Source organism: Lepisosteus platostomus, chromosome 24 (assembly GCF_059453375.1).
Source record: "Lepisosteus platostomus isolate fLepPlt1 chromosome 24, fLepPlt1.hap1, whole genome shotgun sequence".
Classification (NCBI taxonomy): domain Eukaryota; kingdom Metazoa; phylum Chordata; class Actinopteri; order Semionotiformes; family Lepisosteidae; genus Lepisosteus; species Lepisosteus platostomus.
Genome location: NC_142634.1, coordinates 14027605 through 14048221, shown reverse-complemented (window position 1 = coordinate 14048221; position 20617 = coordinate 14027605). Strand labels below are relative to the sequence as shown.

Below are 20617 nucleotides of genomic sequence, written 5' to 3'. Positions count from 1 at the left end.
CGTAGAATGTCCTGTATGTGCCCTGTGAGCAACAATAGCACTGCTCACACAAAGCCAGTGTTCGCTGCAAAGATGCTGAGAAACTTATGAAAAGTCCGTTTGAAAGTGGGAGCAGGAAGAGAATATAATTTATTCTGTCGGTATTAAGAGTTGGAGTCTTTTTTGCTCAATACTAATGGTTGAAATTAGATACCAAAAACCACATTAGCAGGATGGGCTGAATGGCCTCCTGTGCATTGTAAATATTATAGATAGGGGTGGTCAGTCCTAATTGGAGAGTCACAGTCCAAAAGTGTAAATGGTCTAGATCAGTTTCTGAAGTCTTTTTTTTTCTGACTACGCTAAAATTAATCGACTCTTTATAAACCCCCGGATCAGCGGCAGTCCTAGCTGGTAAGAGCACTTGAGTGCAGGCTGAGCTGTATGATCCAGGCAGGGGTCCGAGCCAGGGTGAGCTCATGGGCCGACAGCTCCCGCGGTTGAAAACGGGGTTTGACGTCGGCAGGCTTGCAGTGCTATTGGTTTTCCACATCTTGGTTCACGGCTAGGAGCCAACCCACCTTCGAGCCACGTGTTATCCAACACACCACAGGCAGCACAGCCCTGGACCAGAGCTTCAGCACTGACTTGAAATACTGTATGTTTTAAATGTGCTATTTGTGAAACCAAGAACCATGTGCAGAAACTGGTAAACAAAAGTCTAAAGTAGCAAGCTGATCAATTAAATGCATCAATCCGCACTGGCAGGTAACAACTTGGAATGATCAGACTGGGTAACTACTGCATTAGATCTTCCTGTACTAATGAATGACCTGCTTCTCTTGAGAGGTACCTTTTAGCACCCTTGTAAATAAATCTGTTGCAGGCCTGCTGTACTCTTCTACTTGGGCCCAGTCAGTTCTCAGCACTACCTACCTTACTGAGGTTAAAATTGAAGAGGGTTAATACCATTAACACAATTTGAAACCGTTTATTTAATCACTTTGTACAGTTAAATGCACAACTGTGATTTTACAAACATGGCACATTTGTTCCGATATGTTTAATGTGAATAAATTATTACAGCAATTTAGAACATAAGTACAATGATGGGTCACTTTTTCTTACTTTTTCTCATCCCATATATCCAGATAAAGAACAAGTTGTGGGATTATAGGATAGAAGCTTTAAACACTTTCACAGTAGGTCACATGCAACAAATATGGCTTTTAAAATAAGTTTTAAAAAATAACTTTTGTCAGATTTCTTTTCCTACAGATGTAAACAGAATGGTCTGTAAAATTTTCTGAGACAATTTAGACATACTGTTAGGATTCAAAGTGACTTTGTTCATGTATATGAACAATGAAGTGCATCTGAAACTTGAATTTGAATGCTGTGTAAACTAAAATGTTTTTGCATGACATCATCTGCTCATCTGTCTGGGTCTACCTCTTTAAATAGTTAGTTCACCTACAGAAATTTGTCAAATCAAAGACATCATGTCTGCAGACTAAGGAACAGATTAAGATTCAGATCAGATTTCAAGAGCCAGGAAACTGAGATAGGGATTAAAGAGGTTTTATTTTCATGGAAGGGTTCATTTTTAAACTCAGGCATTAATTTGGTGCATTCAGCAACTTGCAAAATTGAAGTGAAAGTGCTTCTATACACTTCACAAAAACAAAACTGACATACAAGAGTTATGTCCCAAGAGTAATATACTATGGAGATGTGACCCAGGTACAGAGAAACCTTCCTGAAATTAAACAGACCATGTCATTTAACCAACAAGCATGTTACTGACTACAAGTACAAGTACAGGTACAGGCCTGAGATAGTCTCATCTGCAAGTTGCATTATAAACAGTTCAACAGACTTGACACACTTTGGAAAGGCTGGAGAACTGATGAACTGACCATTGGTAGAAGCTATATTTAAAAGCCACTAAGGCACTGGATATTTTGCCATCACTGCTAATGAGGTGAAGAACAAGATCCATACCACAGGTGTAATGTCATGTTCCAGAATTGGTTGCTATTAAAATCAGTAGCTTATTAAACGTCTTCAAATCCTTGCACATATAGGTTTGTAAACACACAAAACATACTGTATGTATGGCACTCTTTTACAACTCTGTGCAAAAGTGAAACCATGCAATACAGTATGTACTTACTCCTCTGCAACAAATGTTCTCTGGTAAAAAACAAAAGAAAAGGTTTGCATAAACAGGCTGCACCAGATGCAAATTTGCTCCACCAACAAAAGGCAAAAAGGCAATGGATAAGAAAACTTATGGGAGATTTCTTTGTTTTATTCTTAGTATTTGAAAATATATAAGGAATTATTTGAAGTTAGTTTGAAGTTAGAAAATCTGCATCTGAAACACCCTTGATACTTAGCCTGTTAGCACTTAACCCAGACATTCATTGCAGCAGAAGCAAAAGAGCATGTCCATATGATACCTGCAAGATAGTTCCAAAGGCTGGAGCTGATGTGTTTTGAACTGAACCTATCAGGTGAAAAGTAACAGAATGGATCACAGTCACTAACCAGGAGTCACCTCCTGCAGGTCTGCATGTTATCACTTACACAAAACAAGTCATTACACAGCGCAATGCTACAGTATGTGTCCAGACGTGAAGCCCTCGTCTGCCCCAGGAGTCTCTAGTGCAATCTCTAGAGTTACAAGTGGAGCATTAGAGAGATAAGAGCTAAGACCTCCCTTCCTCACTGGAAGCATTGTGAACCAAATCCAGCATGAGAATTTCAGTGAAGTACAAGTCAATTCACAGTGACTGAAGGAAAGGAAAATAAAAATACAAAGTAGCTGTGTTCACCCCGATTTTATAAAAGTAAAATATCTGACTTACATAAAATATATATTTGCTCTTCAATAAATCCATTTTAATGGCAACTAATATGTGTGCAAACGTCCCACATCCTCCTGAAGTCCCTCACTCCCTTGTGTTGAGGAACTGATGGTTGAACTGAAAACCCAAACATGGGGAGAGGCCAGAGTGCAAGGAAGATGTCTGTGTGAGCCAGAGGAGCTGTATCTAATGTAGGACACAATGTATTTTACATATGGATTTTTACCTGTGCTAGAACTACTAGTAATGAAATCTAGAAATTCACTTTGCCTAACACACCTACACATATGAAGAGCGCTTATACGATTTATTCCCTGTGTTTCTGTGCTTTATGTTACAACACAGTCCCCCCGCCAGCAGGGAACGGTGACAGTCCTGACTCTTCCCCCCAGCAGAACTCCCACAGCCTGTGAAACTGGGGCAGGTGTCCAGCATCTTGGTTAGGACTCGTGCTTCCCTCCATCGTCGTATAGCTTGCGAAGGGTGGAGTCCAGGAGGTAGTCCACGGACCTGAGGAAGAAGGCACACAAGCATTAAAAACATCTGGGTCTGCAGGAAGGTGCAGAAGTCAACTTGAAGTTGATAGGCACATAACGTCCGAAGAACAGCAACCTCAGACTAATTTGCACTTTTCACAGAGCACCTAAAGCTCATTTCCACAAACTGACCAACTGCTTACAGGGGGCCAGTTGGTCAGCTTCCTAGAATCTGCTTTTTCTGCACAAGAAATGAGAAAATAACAGGACTGCTGACCTCCACCAAACAATGAATAATGTAGAATGTAGCACCACCGGTGTTTACCCCACCTCTGTTTTGGCAGTACATATTACAAGAGGCCTTGCATAGGGCACCGGATGAAAGACTTTCTTTCTGAAATGCAATTGTCCCTTTATTACTTCTGGCAATTCACTGTATCCTGGAATATTCATCAGAGAGTTTTCCCTCAGGCCTTACAAAATGCACAAGGCCAAGGTACTGGATTCTGATATACTTAGATCTATTTTGGTCATGCTTTCCGTGATGGTGTTTTGTGCATGTTATCTCTTTGTCAGGGCTGCGCAGTTCAATGAGAAAATCTTGTTTTGATGTGGTGGCAGAACAGGAAAGTGACGACAGCATTTCCCGGGTGTCGAGAGTCCTCCCCTGGTGCCAACGCCTTGCGGCGGAGAGCCTGCGCACCTGTCGATGGGTTTGATGATGAAGGGGATGGTGGACAACCCGATGGCCGTGGTGGTCCACTTCCGCACGGGCAGGGGCCAGCGGGTGGCTCGGCCCAGCAGGAACAGCGACCCAGCACAGACGCGGTTGATGGTGAAGCCGGGGATGGCGACCGAGGCCAAGGCCTGCCACACGAAGGTGTCCACCACCGCCACTCCCACCCGAAGCCTCTTCCCTGGCTTCTCCCCATGTTCCTGGGGACAGGGAAGGGAAGAACCATGGCAGACAACTTAGTTATCTCTCAATGATTCTGACTCGGCTGCTCATTTTGTAGCCTTGTTTCTGTTTTTAGTCTTTGAGGGCTTGTAAAAGTTATAGAATTTAAATGAGAAATTTACAGTATCTCCCTGCGCTTTCCTGTACAGAAAGATCTCAACAGTTTGGCCTGGGACTCCTCATTTTACCCAAGAGGCACTCTGCCTATTGTGTAGGGACACTTGGGGAATCTGGCTGAAGCACCATGTTACCTTTAACTCGCCAGCAGACAACTTCCTGAAGATACAGGCTTGGCCGCAGGGCGTGCCACTCTGTGGAATGTTTGCGTTTTAGTTTCAAAGCTATTCACCGTTCTTCGGGATCTTCATCCATCCACTTTCTACCTGCTTATCCACTACAGGGCTGCGGGGGAGCTGAAGCCTTACCCGACAAGGTGGGATACACCCTGGATGGGACGCCAGTCCACTGCAGGGCAAACACACACTCACGCCAGGACCAGTTTTCCCAGATGCCAGATAACCAACCAGTATGGCTACGGACTGCATGCAGGAAACCCACGTGAACACGGGGAGAACATACAGACTCCCAGCGCTGGGAGGAGAGGCAGCAACGCTAAACACTGCAGCATCATTCTGCCCCAGGTGAAATCTATCACTCAGAACCCTGTTGGTGTGCAACAGCTTCCACGCACAATGTGAGGAAGTGCAAGTCAAGGAATTATTAACCCGAACAGGAATTATGGGTGTGAGCCTCTGTTGTTCTTCAGTGCCACCTGTCCGCTGCGCTGGGAGTTTCCAGCAGTTGATTCCCGAGCTGAGCGTGCACAGGCAATGTCGTGGCACAAGCGCAGCACATGTAAGGGTTACTGCCCGGTGTTGGCGGACGCTCCGGGTGGACACTCACCAGTGCCGCCTTCTGGCCCTTGTCTGCGGCATCGGCAGTCACGTAAGCTGTGGCGACGGCATAGCTGGCCCACACCGCGCCCACCGGCACCAGGGCGCGGAATGCCTCTCCCACCTCGTTGGCATAGCCTGCAAGGGACCAAGACGAATCCACAGAGGTCGCAAAAAATCATTTTCCGAACGCGCTGCAGCCCCTGCGTACATGGGGATATCGTTTCCATGGTGCAAGAGCCCAACCACCAACTTTCAAACACCTGCAGCAGAATCAAATGCAGTCCACAGGGGAAGAACGAGAAAGAAACGTTTCCACCAGTTAAAAATACTGCCAAAGTCACACTAATAAAATCACTGGTGTATAGAAAATTTTTTTTCTAATGCTTATTTAATCCAGCCTGCAGAACACAATCGAAACACAGAGATAAAACATTTTTAATAAAACCGCCTTTTTTAAAAACTCAATCCTTAAAAAATAAAATAAAGTTTTCTAAGTGTGAATTCAAGGTCACATGGGAGTGGGAGCCCATTTCTGAAAGCAACGGGCACAAGGCAGGGTACACCCTGGACTAAACGCCAGTCCACTGCAGGCACAAACACGCACACACTCACGTCAGGGCCAATTCTCCCAGAATTCAATTACCAGCATGCCTTTGGACTGCGAGAGGAAACCTACGCGAACACAGTGAGGACATGCGTACTCAACACAGACGGCACCCGGGGCCCAGGCACTGCGTGGCAGTAATGCTAACCACTGTGCGAGTGCTGTCAGTTCAGCTGTTCCCAAAATTAGAACACGTCAAGAGTAGAATTACAGCCCTGAATAATAGGAACATTTACAGCACAAAATGTTACCTGGAGGGTAGAAACTGCTACACTATATGTTGACAGAAATGTCTGGTGGTCAAGTCAGGGCCAATAAAAGTGTTGTAAAATTGCTGAAATGGGAAATGGGAACCTTGCTGAATGAGCAGCAGCTTAGCTTGAGAAAGCTGAACCAGCCTCATTCTGGGGTGCAAAGAATGTCACATACGCAGAGATTACATTATTCTTGAAAACTCTCAGCTGTTTAAAATTAGGTTTTAAACCTGTTTGTTAATGTATCATACGTTAAATCAAATATTACATGACCATTGGGTTTTTATTGCTGTGAAAAATTATCTTTTTCTTCCCTTAAACTTTTATACAACACTGCAGTGTTGTTCATTCAATGGCAGAGGTGTTAAAAGGAAGATCTCAGGGACTGATTTGCAAACGAACACCTAGTAAGTAAATGAATACTGTACAATACCAGATATTAATTCACTGTCGAGTAGAATAATACTGTACAAAACTAGATATTAATTCACTCCCAAGTAAATGTATATTATACAACAGATTTGAATTCACTCTCACGTAATTGAATACTACACAATACTAGATATCAACTCAAGAAGCACTGTACACGATATCTCTACTGGCACCTAATGGACACCCGGCAGAAAAGCATTCTATTTGTGTCTCATCCAATCCTGTCAAGAACGCAAACTGCTGTTCTGCATTACGTACCGTAACCTTTACCAAGGGTACAAGATGTTCTCATCTTAATTAATAATTAATATGAAAATCAAGTCAGACAATAAATTACAATTTATTGCAAATAGCATTGTGGAAATATTTTTCCGGGACAAACTCTCTCCTAGCTCATAAAGAACTATCTGGGATGATGTACAGGTTTCATTTACTCATTTGCTCTAAATATTTTTGTCAATGTACAATGGAAATCAGATCTTGCTTAATATTTAAGAGGTCAGTTATGGTCCAGAAACATTCCACATTTTTAACTTAACAGATATGCACACACTCACACCTTGGGACAATGATTTTATTGAAGCACAGAAGAAATCCATCCATCCATTTTCTAACCACTTTATTCAATTCAGGATCACAAGGGAGCAGGAGCCTGTCCCAGCAAGCAATAGGCAGAGGGCAGGATACACCCTGGATGGGACGCCAGTCCATCACAGGGCAGACAGACACAGCCATACGCACAGGGCACTTTTCCCAGAAAGAAGTTAACCTACCAGTACGTATTTGAACTGTGGGAGGAAACCGGAGCGCCCGGAGGAACACCACACAAACACAGGCAGAACATACAAACTCCACACAGCTGGCTCCGCAGGAAATGAAATCAGGGCTCCAGTGCTGTGAGACAGCAGCGCTAACCATGTTTGCCTTACCTCAATTGCATTATAATAAATCAAAATCAGCATTTTCTTCACACCCCTAAAACGAGTATGCAGTAGTGTTTAGTGGCTCATACTGTATATCATGCAGACATCAGGAACCAAATGTCCATTTTCAAGAAAAACAACCAAACTGGTATTTGCTGAGTAATTTTTCAAAATGTCCCTATAATTTTATTGAGTAAATAAGACAGAGTCTGGAGGGTGCAGCTCCAATTTTGCTTCCTGTACAAAATGAAGGCCTTTCCTGTTTGCTCACTGCCAGCGCTGGTTCCTGGTTTTAAGGCTGCCTCACCGTGAGTCTTACAGCCTCAGACATATAGACGCAGTAGGTCTCATAACTTGATGGAAATAAATATTAGTAAACTATTTCTGAGTGTTTTGTATCCAACTTAGGGATGTTTTGGTACAACAGACATCGAGCATGAGAGCTAAGGTAACAATTACAGTATAATTTATAAATATAATTACAAATGCATGTCAAAATAACAAAGGCTGCTGTGTCAACAAAGTCAATATTAGTCATAATATAAACTGTACCTGTTTATATTGTAAACTCACTGTTTATATTGTAATAGTGCAACAGTACCTCGATGTTTTGTGTATCGTGGTTTGGCAGTGCTGAAGTTTGAGAAAGAGCCCTACTAACTTTATTCGTAACTTGTTTTCAGTTTTTTTTTTTATTTGTTTGAGTAACAAGAAAGGCAATATTTCAACACGGAGCAGGCGTTACACGTGTTGTACTGCTGGTCTCTTGCGAAGTACAGTAGAGTAGGATAAAGTTGTACTACTGCCTGGTGAAGTTAAAGGTGATTCCCAGCCCTTGAAGGGTGTTTCACGCAAACCCCGCTTAAAGACGGGAGCTCACATCCCCGGCTAAGGAAACGCGACAAATCGATAAGTTGCACGATAACTTTTTAGGGCTTACCTAAAAAGCGGACCCATGTGTCTCGATATATATCGACCTCCTTGGCCGGCTGCTCCCGGGACGGATCCATGTCCCTCTGCACAGTGCAAGCGCGTCCGATCGCCGGGGTCCACGACTAAGGGCTCGTCAGCAAACTATCACGTTCTTCACTGTTTTTACAAATACTGTACGCGATGACTATACCCATATAGCACTTTTCAAAGTCCTAGTTACCGAGGACGACCTGGTAAAAGCGCGTTTAAAAGAGATAAAACGTTTCACTGTGGTTTACTACAGTGGCGATTAGCCATAATTTTGTAAAGGGGGGGGGACACGTTTTTAGAAATGATTTGAGTTTCCCGTTTTAGAAAGCAAACGAGTGCCTTCATTCTATAATTCAGCTTCTCGATCAAAATAAATACTAAAGGTCTCTTTACCGCTCCACAGCCCGGTTTAACGTGCCCAGGCTTAATTAAAGCGTGCGTTTTGTGGTGAAAAAAAAATACTGCGCACTGCACCAGGTGAACGACGGTCCCCAAGTGCCAGGAGGTCTGCTACAGCAGCTGCCTGACTGAATATCACAAAAGGATGCGTTACTGCAAACTCACCCTTAACCACCTTCATATCATATGGGGACTATATCCCTAGAGACACCCTGAATCTGTGTGACAGTGCACTAATAACACTAATTACGATTTTGGCCTGTCGCGATTAAAACAAGGTCATTGAGGTGGAGTGGCCTGAGGAGTTCGCGCATGCCTGTACTTGCTACCAGTGCACTGATTATACACAGCAGTTTGCCGTCATAACAGCTCAGGCTGACGAAGTCGTACCAGAGCAGAACTAAAGAACCGTGTCGTTTAAATACACCCAGACTGATGATGACGATAAGACACAGTACACAACAGCACAAATCCGACAGACACCTTTCCGCCCCCTCTCTCTCCCGGACAATGTCCCTCGCCACTCCCCCTCTCCACACTGAGCTCCGGTGAAGCTGCCCCCGTAAAAAAAAAACAGCACAAACGGTGAAACCCCCCTCATTGCTCTGTGACGCTGAAAATAGCGTGTGTGCTGCTTTCGTTTCCGAGATATAGCGCCTTACTTTTTCGGGTTATAACGTGACACTCTACAACGAAGGTTGCAGGTACCAACACACTCGATACTTGAACTCCTGATTGTGATCAAAACAAAGGGTGCAGTCTGTCTGGTCGGGTGAGGTGGATGTTTCAAGATATTTCACTATAGCGCCTTCTTTTTCTGGTTGTGACGTCATCCTGTGATCACGATCACCAGATCTTTCACCTGTGATCTTTTAATCAGTTGATCACAGTCTTTGCAATTTCACACCTTTATGGTCGGGGAACAATACAGAGCTTTAATGCAGTACGTTTCCTTGAACAGTTACAAACCAGATGATGCAATTTTGTACTAAACTCTACGTCTTTAATATACTCTGTTTTGTGACGGTAGAACTTAATAAGTATTGTAAGAAAACTTTTGCTTTGAATTTTATAGCAATACGCACAGTTTACTGGAAATGATGTTGAACGTCGGTCTCTAAATAGTTAAGGTGATCTTTACAACACACAGGCAGCAACAGACAATAGACAGTTTAGCTCGTACCCTTAACATTTTAAAGACAATCAATATCCTTAAACATATGAGCCTCTTCAGACGTGAGTAATACTAAGACATGATGTACGCCAACAAGTTAACCATCTATGACATAAACCTGTGGTTGTAATGTTTGTAAAATCACCAAAGATCTATGGTTTTTATTTTCTAAGTCACGTTATCATTTTCTTTACATGCTGTTGCTGAACGCGTAATTGTGGGATACCATCGCGACAAGACCTCCACAGCATCTCATGATAGGGACCCCATGTATATCACATGTATATCGCGGCTGTGTATATCAGTACTGGCGCCCCCTGGCACCGCTGTCGCAAAAAAGGTCTCATATCAGTACATGATATACCCAGATAGGAAGTGTTGCAATATATGGACTTTGTGTCACGACATGGGGTCAGCATATCCTGTCAGGGTATTTCCTATTGCAACATATGGACTCAATATCGTGATATGGGGAGTGGGGCGTTTTGTCAGGGTATGTCATATCGCGATATATGGGCTTCATGTCGCGACATGGGGGCAGTGGCATTTGGCAGGTTATGTCATATCGCGATATATGGGCTTCATGTCGCGACATGGGGGCAGTGGGATTTTGGCGGGGTATGTCATATCGCGATATACGGGCTTCATGTCGCGACATGGGGCGGGGCATTTTTGCCCGGGGTACGTCATATCGCGATATGCGGGCTTCATGTCGCGATATGGGTGTGGGGCGCGTTTGTCATATCGCGATATATGGACTTAATGATGCGACAGCGGTGCCATGACAGTGATGCGCCAGTCGCAATGAGTATTGCGATGTGATTATGATGCGCGCACTCCTATCGTGACATGCTATCGGAGTCGTAAATGCGCTGTGGATGCCATGCATGACATTCTTTGTCTGCTATTCAGTTTTGACCTCAGTGCGACTTCTCTTAGATTGATCAGTAATCGGAAACCAATGGTTGTGTTACTGTTACTGTGTATCCAGCGTGCTCATACAGCACACACGGTACACAGAACTTCCGCTGTGGCGCTTTACCCAATCAGAGTGTCGGTTCTCACTCTTCACCCAATCGCGGCCCGAGCTGTTCGGGGGTTTAGCCAATCACGGGTCTGAGAGCTGTCCAAGCCAGCAGCGCCAGCTGGATCGGCTTGTTCACTGTCAATGAGAAACTATTTTTAAAATCGTTTACTTATTTTCAAAATAACTACATCGGGTTATTTTATTTTATTTTAACGTCTTAATTGATTCACAATGTCCCGTACTCTTCGAAATAAATACATTTTTTATTTGCAATATAACTGTCTCCGCTGCTTTCTGTAATGAATACATGGTATTTGAACAATTTTAATCGTATATTTAAGGTAGGGGTAACACCTTCTGCTTTGTATTTTAAAAATGAATAGAAATGTAAAGTCTATACATTACAGTCTGATCATGATATTATTATGCTCGTGCTTACAATTTTTTTTTTTTTGTTGTTAAATTATATCGATCTGGAAACGAATACCTAAAAATGTGAATATGGGCTCTCGTGTTGCACCAGCGGTCATTGGGAAACTGGTGTCTCTTCACCAATGAAAGGAGTACACAAGCAATACATTTTCGAGAACATAGTTAAAAATAACAAAATAAGAAAACACCTAACCCAATTAACTAACATAGTAACTCCTCCTGAACTTTTTAGTTCGGGCAAAAAAAATAAATTGTAATGTATCGAAGCATTATGTCTAAAGAGGAGTCAGAGTATTTTTTTTCATAATTATGTCTCGTACAAGTCATGACACTTAGCACATTTATGCTGATGTGAATCAAATAATAATTGTCTATGAAAAATGATGCCATTCTACAAGGTCTTGAGTTGAATTATGTAAGGCTGGGTTCATCATTTCAGTTATGCCTGGAATTAAATAACAAGGACAGCAATTTCTTCTTCAAATACCAGTGCTTGTACACACTCATTCTGTACACTTAATACACTGAATGAGAAAAGCTTGTGAACTAAAAGTTATTCCGGCACGTTCTTACACCTCTCAACAGGAAGTTAAAGGAATCAGCCTTACACTAGGCCCGGTTCAAGATGAAAAGAGAAAGATTAGAGCACGTGACAGAGTGATAGTAACTTCCACAGAGAGCGACAAATGAGAGCGATTGAGGAAATAGCCGTGCTGTTTCTTGGGTGTTGTTTTCGATCAACTGTCTCTTCCTGTGACAGAGGAAATCAAACCCTTTATCAGAAGCATGTCATCACATCAGGTTTGAACAATAAATACACATTACTGGAGCCTGTGGGGTAGAAAAGGAATAAACACATCCTATTAAAAGTGAAAGAATTTCAAATGCTGCTGTCAGTGCTACAGACTCAAGGACTGTACATTCTTGTGAAACGCATTAAAACTAATTACCGTTTAAAGAGGTCATGCACAATTAATATGGCTTAACACAATAAGTACAATATCTTCCTGTCCCTTCAGTGTATATCAGAGTCTACTAAAGCGGAAGAAAGCCCATACACAGAAATGATCTCATTATTATTTATTTGGCATTTTTTAAGGATTTTAATGTTTCAATTGTATGATTGGAAAAACAAACTACACATTCTGTTTGTTAAAGGCGCACAAGAACAATTATCTGTGGACAAACCCCTAAAACAATCAGCAGAGGTACAGTATGGCACAGGCAAAGAAAACAAAATATTGGCAACGCTAACCATAATAAATCTGAATCAGAACAGACAGTAGAGTCATTATGTGCCACTCTGACCAGCAGACTATATAGAGTTTAAGTAACATAAAAATCACATTTCTCATTGATGGTACAATTAAACACAGTTTAAAGTGTGTATGTTTCTTGTCACATGTCCTAGTAGCACAAAAGCTGTTTCAAAGAGTTGTTACTGTAGAGTTTATACAGTATGTAATATAATACAGTTTCTAAAGCTTGCACAGGTTCACATATATTTAGTTTGTACATCTATATGTGTGGCAGATTAAACTGAAAGTAAAATGAAGTCATATGGGCAGATAACATCCAGATCTGCACTACAGCTAATGGGGATTTAATTAATTTTCACAAACCTTGCATGACATTTTCATTTTTAAGCACAGCAAAGAAATTTGTAATAGCACACATAATGATTTCAGATTTAACAAACACATTCGTGGTATATATTTTTTATAAAAAAAGTGTTATTTCCTACGTCACATAGTACAGCATTTCTTAACGTTATAAGAAAAAATGGAAAGTACTATATATTGTAATTTGTATAGTGAAATGTTTTTCCATCCTGCTAAAATAATGACACAGCATCTGTCATGTGTAAACTTTAGGCACAATGAGATTCAATCTCATTCAGAACAATCTCAGATCCTGCTATAAAAATAATCACTCAGTTTACTGTAAACTGTTCCACATTTCCAGGAAAGGAAAACAACAGTATATATATATATGTGTGTAATGCTACACATATAAGATAAAACAGGCATTTTTGAAACACTGAAGTGCATCTAAACCAAGTTACATTTTAATTTATATTATTTTTCATTCACAACAAATGGTGCAAATTACATACTCTATCCACTGCAACATGTATCAAGATTTAAATACAGATTTAGTGGTGTACATCACACAGTGTAAGTACATTAAACACTGACCCAGGAGAATATAAAAAGCGTTTCCATATTTGCATTTATGCAATTCTATTATTTGCAGTTGTGTAAACACTGAACTTATTCTTACTGTTAGCACAAGCTCAGAAGGGAATGTTGTCACATTAACGTTAATGCCTGATTTAAGCTCGTCAGGCAAGACTGGAAATATTTACAAACCTGACAAAGCCTGATATTTGTTTGTCCTGTTTCTTACCCAATCCCTTCATTCAAGTTCAATTATTCATGTACAGTTAACTTACTAGTGCAACTTTTTTTTTAAATCCTTCTGAATTGAAGGACCTAGACTTCTTAAAACAAAACAAATCAACGTAGCTGTAGTTTGGAAAGTAAATTCACCAAAACGGAACTGGTATTAAACGGGACTTCCATTTAAACAGACTGACTCCAGTGGAATTTTGTTTCCATTTTCTGCTTAACAATTTAAAAAAATTAAAGGTGCAAATCTAGTCTGTGAATATTTTAACTATTTAAAAGTTTTTACATCAAACATATTTTATAAAACAAAAGCTATTTTGAATTTTGAAAAATTAACTGGAACAAGGCTTGGAAAACCACTCTGGTAATGCACTCAAAATAAGAGTGTAAATAAGTTCTCAGTTCTAAGCGTTCTTTACAATCCTTTGATTGCTTAATGTATTGCTTCATCTTTAATTGAGAGGGGCTTTTGTCTTGATATTTCGTTCATAACTGTTGTAATTATAAGATCTGTGGGTATTTTAAGACACATGATAAGACTCTCACACACCAGGTGACTCATGTTTAGACAAAACCTTTGGTCCTATATACAGTCCAAGAGAAAAGGCACACACTTCTATCATTCAATTAGATCCAAGTATCAGAGTTACATTCAAAAACAGAGGAAAATCCAGAGACATTTCCTTTAACCTTTTTAGTGAATACACAGCTCCTGAAACCAAGAAATGTTTTGAGAAGAGATCTGTCTCCTTTCACCACAGTACTGTTTTTAATCTCTCATGCACATAAAATGCAAAAAACACACAAAATGGAACTAAAAAGTCCAAATGAGATACGGCCCATTTAAAGTGTATTGAATCTTCGCAATATTGGATTTCAGTGACTTTACCAGAGTAACTGGATAATACAATGCCTGATCAGTTCATGTGTCAATTAAAAACACTGCATTCAAATCAAATTTGAAAAAGAAAATCACAAAGCACTAACATGGGCTGGTAAAATGGTGCTAATTGTATGATTTCCAAACAGTTCTGGCATAGGAAGGTTTGTTAAAAGAAGTGTGCATAACAGGGACAGAGAGTGTTCATTTCTCTCTGCTTCACCTGAAGGATTTTGCCTGGAAACAGTTCATCTACAAACTTTCAAGTGAAACCGGAATACAGCAGAACAATGATTGTTTTTTAAATTAGTCTCCATGGAGAGATCTCTCTTCCTCGACGACTGTCTGCGTCTTTCGTGAGCACTGTGAAGTTTCTAATGCGATGAAGGATCTCCGAGTGGAGGAGGGGTCATGCTTGTTGGGACACGTACAGTGCAGAGCTGGGCCGAGGGCGTGGTGCTCCACAAGAGCCAGCGTGGTGCGGTCCGTCACGCCTGTGCTCACCCTGCTACTGCCCATTGGTGCGGAGCTCTGTCCCCGTCTCAGCTCTGCTCCCATTCTGCTGGGTCGGCGACTGGCTGTCAGGTAACAGAACCTCCACCGAGAAGCTGATCTTCTTGGAATGGAACAGGCTGTAGGTGTTGTCGAACCGCAGCACATCTAAACAAGAGACACGCCAGGCAGTCAGAATCCATTGTTCTGCATCTGTTTTTGTTCTGGTTGATCACATTAATAAATAAAGAAAAACGACTTGAGCATAATTATCTGGCGAGTGCAGGTTAATCCCAGTGGAGTAGAAAGAGACAATAAATAAGTGAGACCCTACTAATGCAGTCCTGTCCTAAATGCTTATATATTTGACAGAGAGACCCTCACAAAGGAAAGTGCCATATCGCAGTACAGCAAGCTCTCAAATTCATCTCCTTCTGGGTACATGGAGGATGCGTGGTTATAAATGACTTTTCAGGCCCCATGTACTGCTGATTTAAATAGATGATGCATGGGAATGTGTAGAGAAAATTTCCACAATGTATAATGTTAGTTTTACTCGCTGTCTCAGATACTCACATGTCCCACAGGGACCCTTACATTCCATAAGTCGCTCTGGCAACCTTTGACCCCTCTGTGTCCCATTAATGCCTCCCAATCCATCACAATGTATTCCTCAGACTCATTGACCCTACGACTATATCTGCATGACTCCTTTCCAGCCTCTCCTTTGTTACCCCATGACCCCCCAAACTCACAAATTCATTTTGCCCTCTCTTCATACTTACAAACACCAGGGTCCAAACACGTGAGGGTGCCATCTTCAGGCACAAGGTGCGCATTGTACCGCTGGCTGGGCAGTACCTCCAGCATGTCTCCCGCCTTCTGCCTCTCGCCCACCTTCGTCTTGATGAAGACCCCAAAACCGATGTCGGCCCCTTCGCTGGAAAACTGCCACCTTCCCGGGGAAAGAGAGGGGGTGGATGAGTGAAACACTGAGGATTTCAACAGACTCATCGCACGTTCAAGAACCCAGGTCTGAGCGCAGCTCACCGACAGCACACTGTGGAATCGGAGCCCTTAATCTTGACCAACAGCTGCTGCTCCTGCAGCAACTGCTCTGGACATCATCATTGACCAGAGACCCTTATATAGCCCATTACAGCCCTTATATAGCGCCTGGCGGTACAAAACCTAAAGTATAAAATAAAGACATTACCCCTCAACCTTGAACTATGGCACTGAGGTCACTGTATGTAGCTGCTCTATGCAAATACTATTGACTTTAAGGGTTTTGAGGTCAAAATTAAAGGAAAAATAAAGGTGTTTTATGCACCTTTGTCACTGGATTGTTATCTATTGAGTACAAATTTGTATGATCTGTAGTTTTGTAAAAGTATTTTGATGTCCTCTCATTAGAGGCATATTTGGCTGACAAGAAAATGAACCAACAAGGCAAGTCTGTTCAAATTTCACATGAATTAATTATTAAGCTTAGAGGACACATGTCCTGTTGATCTGGGGCCAGCTGGTAACCCTAACTCTTAGCCTGGGGTTACGAACCCTGGTCCATCTAGTTTTCATTCCTGCTGAGCTCACCGTTCCTCAGCTTGCTCACCAGAATTTCTGACTAATTAGCTCTTATTAGTTGATCAATTGATGTTGAACAAACTTGAGTGGGAATGGCACTGTATTAGCCACACCCATTGTGGGTGTGGCACTGCTTCAGCTACACCCACAGAGAGCATTTTCTCCTTCTGCAGAGGTGTAATTACTGTAGGTATAGGTCAGTCGGCACAACTGCGCAAGGGCAGTTCTGGAACTAAGAATTCAGTACAGGGTTGACAACAAATAAGAATCCCATCTGACCTTTGAAGAGCTGAAAGCAAATTTTCAGTTTTAAGTTTCAGGCATGTGTGTAATCGATTAACCTGCAATTAAGAACTGGGCAAAACCCAAAACACAGTGCTCCTCTGTTCCAGCAGGATCGGAGAGGGAAACCACTGCCCTAACTGGTGGAGCCTTGACTGGTCTGTCTTATTTCATCTGGATATTTTCCAGTCTTCGAGTACATGGACAATGCAGGCTCTGGAACAAATTAGTCATTTTCTGTTTACAAAAAGAGTAAACTTTCTACTGACTACTGTATCTGCACCACTTTTTTCTAAACAAGGATTATACTTCTGACACTGTGAGCCTAAGAACACAAGATATATGCAGAGATACAAAACAACTTTATTGGTTTGTTACGTATCATTGCACTTAAATAGCATAGTGAGGAAGTGGTAAATGCTTAAATGTGATCGTTTGGTGACTGTAAGCAAAGTAATTCCTATACTTAAAATGTATGAATAATTTTATCCTCCCATTTTTGATCACTATATGTGCTGATTTCTTACATCAGTAATTCTTATAAGCAGACTGCAGTGTACTAAAAAACTCTTGAGCATAAGTACTGTAACAAGTATTGTGTTTCAGGCAGTATAATTAGATAAGTAAGATGAATTCATGTTCTTGCTTATGAACTGGGGGATCTTAGTTTCTGGCGTTTTTCAGTTTTGGTCACCGTTATGTAATATCTGTGCTTTTTCAGGTAAACTTTGGACTTGGGTCAAAGTTTGAGTTAACACGGCATTTAGGCTGGGGTTGGGATAAGGGTGGATCTAGGGCCAGGGTTAGAATCTCAGCATTTATTTGCGAAACAAAGATAAATGGAATCCAGCCAACAGTATTTCTCATGTGTCCATAGTACTTAAAGATCTCAGTTTACTAAAGAGCGCAAAAAAAACACGACCCAGAGGCCACTCACCGCAGCACGCAGCCTGGGAAAAGAATTTCGCACTCCATCTGGTGCGAGGAGCCGCGGCTGACGGAGACGGTCTGGTCGTACTGCTGCTTCACCGAGTCCCGGACGTAGTAAGACCTGGGCACGTCCCCGCCGTACTTGATCTGAAACACACACACACACACACGCTCAGTGAAGGCCCTGGGCACAGCGTCGTGGAGCTAGGAAAGGAAAGAAGGAACGGAAAACGAGGAATAATCAAGCACGACTTACATTCGACAACAGGCTGTGGGGGGTCTCGTTTCCGCCTGGCAGGTCTTTCCAGCTTTAGCTAGGGGTCATTTTAGAGTGACCAATCATGTGGAAGCTTGCAATATAAACCAAATGTTTTGAGCACTGATTAAAAAGATTCCATTCCTGTTCCATTTAACAGATGTAAGAAAACCTCTATTAAGTTTTATTATAGCCTTTAAAAAAACCCTGTTCTTTCTTTACAGTTCTAATTTATCAAGGAATAAAAAAAAAACGTTTTAATTTCGAATCATATGGAGTCACACGGGTCAAATACTATAATGGACAGAAAGAAAATCACATTCAGCTTGGCCCACAGGCAGATCTACTTACAGTACTGTCCATTCCTCCAAGGCTGCAGAGCCAGGTGAGATGTTCTGTATTTTACTAGATTCTTACCTTTCCTCTGCCACTATAAGAAGAGCTAAGAGAGGAGTGAAGAAAAATTGAATGGATGGATCTTAACCCTCAAAGCAAACCATGTATTGCTGGATTTGTTGAGATACTGGTACTTCTGTGTCCTCCCCATTATGTCCCTGGGACATTGAGCTCCAGGGTCTCCTAGTTGAGATTCAATCCTTTTTCAGGCACCCGTGTGGCAATGTGACTGCTGAAAGTCTGTGTTCCTCATTTCGAACTAGCCAGACACTAGGCATTTTTCTATAACAGAGAATATATGTAATACTTATGGACAATCTAAAACTGTCTGTTCTTTTCATTATAATTCATTGCTTGCATTTATATAATGCTTTTCACCCCCCGAAGGATCCCAAAGTTCTTCACATACAGGAGGAAACCCAATGTATTCAGCACGGACATATCGCACCTGCTTGGGCCACTCACAGCTGCCATTCTGCACCTCTGAATCTGCTACAAGTGAGAAACTCCATCACAAGCCCAATAAAGGGGAAATTTAGACAGGTCTGACTGTAAAAGCCCAGAGTGGAATTGAGCCAGGCCTGTAGAGTAACATCCCAATTGCTAAGAACAGTGCCCCGAGGTCTTTAATAACCAAGAAATCAGAACCTTATCAGTCTTATCTGAAAAGTCAAATACTTGAGCACCAGTTTCTGCTTCTTTAGACAATATGCAAACTATTCTAGAATGGTTTTGTGCATCTGGAACAGAGCAGTGACACACCGTCATGAAGGAAAAGAAATGTATAGATGCTAAATTATCAACTTTTCCCATATACTGTATTGTTAGTTGCCTCTTTTTGAGCTTAACAAATTGAAAAATTGTATCTGGTACTGAAACAATGTGACAGATCGATAAGTAACAGAAAAATAACAAACTATATAGCGTTATATAGTCGCGTAAATGGTTCATCAATTCATTATAATAGATTTAGAAACAAAGTGAAACATGTTTTCTCTATGCCCCACACACTCTGCTCGTCACTCAAGGGTTAAATGAGCCTGGCGCAGGCTGTGTGATGGCACCTTTCTGCCATGGCAACCCTAACACCCGCTGAGCTCTGAAGCAATTCGACTCTCCGGCTGCCTTTATACAGAAAAGAAATTCAGCTCTTTCCTCACAATCCGTGTATTTAAAAATCTCATCACATAAACGGTTTCATCTCCGCTAGTGTGGCTTAAAACACTGGGTCGGCAAACAGGGTTTCCAGACTCTCTCTTAAAACACAGCTGACTCTGTTTCCCTTGTTGGATCCTAAAAATATTATTACCCCATTTGTTTTGACTTCTGTGCCAATGAGCACTCATCCACCCATCCATGAATGAACAGCATACCTCGTGAATCACCACCTTGTGTTTGAGATCTGAATCAGCTGGGCTGGTCAATGTGTGAACAGGAATTAAGAGACCAGAGCTGCTCTGTACACACAGGGTCACGCCAGATCCCATCTGGGAGTTATTCAAGAAAACTGACAAGTTCATTGACGACAGCGAAGGATTTTTTTGTCTGCTAGTAGATCTCGACAGGAGGATGCAATAACAATGGGGCCACAGACGGGATATTTGACTTTGGAAATTGGGAGTGTGGAATAAATGAGCTTTTTGTGTGTGTGGAATCCAGGACTTGCACATGGAATTTGGTGAACATAAGGGAGTGCTTGTGCTTTGCTAGGGAGAAACCTAGATCAGGTAGACCAGTCAGGAAAGAAAGAGGGTACTTCCCCCTTATACTAGTGAAAATGTTAAGGCTGGTAAGCAGTGACAGCTGTCTAAGAAACGTCTTTCAGCCTTACAGTATGTATGTGAGAGAGGATGGGGGAGACGATCTCATAAAGCCTTAAAATACTGTCAAGATCTGAAGCAAAGTGTCTCACGAAAAACAAAAAAGGCAGCAGTGCGGAATACTCCCTCATGATGTTTATTTTTAGCATGAATATTTAAATTTTAGTGATCTT

General features: G+C 41.7%; 2 protein-coding genes across 2 annotated transcripts in view; both read right to left on the bottom strand.

The window, feature by feature from the left end:
* Positions 1-955: 955 nt before the first annotated feature.
* mtfp1 (mitochondrial fission process 1) lies at positions 956-8855 on the bottom strand. Its single transcript, XM_088617849.1, has 4 exons — positions 8336-8855; positions 5190-5317; positions 4032-4264; positions 956-3362 (listed from the first exon to the last, which is right to left on the bottom strand). Exons 1-4 carry the CDS (start codon positions 8403-8405, stop codon positions 3293-3295), a joined length of 501 nt encoding a protein of 166 aa, XP_088473975.1. The 5' UTR covers positions 8406-8855; the 3' UTR covers positions 956-3292.
* Positions 8856-12455: 3600 nt separating this feature from the next.
* Positions 12456-20617, bottom strand: part of LOC148641743 (SEC14-like protein 2) — a 31303-nt gene continuing 23141 nt past the window's right edge. Inside the window, exons 10-12 of the mRNA XM_088617836.1 lie at positions 17980-18119; positions 15959-16128; positions 12456-15341 (exon numbers count right to left, since the gene is read on the bottom strand). Of these exons, the coding sequence (XP_088473962.1) occupies positions 15190-15341; positions 15959-16128; positions 17980-18119 (462 nt within the window). The 3' untranslated portion in view covers positions 12456-15189. The remainder of the gene's footprint in view (positions 15342-15958; positions 16129-17979; positions 18120-20617) is intronic.

Coding starts and splice junctions, on each gene's coding strand:
- mtfp1 (XM_088617849.1), bottom strand. CDS start 8,405: ATGGATCCGTCCCGGGAGCAGCCGGCCAAGGAGGTCGATATATATCGA. Junction 5,318..8,335: donor CACATGGGTCCGCTTTTTAG/GTAAGCCCTAAA, acceptor GGTCCCTTGCAG/GCTATGCCAACGAGGTGGGA. Junction 4,265..5,189: donor AGGGCCAGAAGGCGGCACTG/GTGAGTGTCCAC, acceptor CCCTGTCCCCAG/GAACATGGGGAGAAGCCAGG.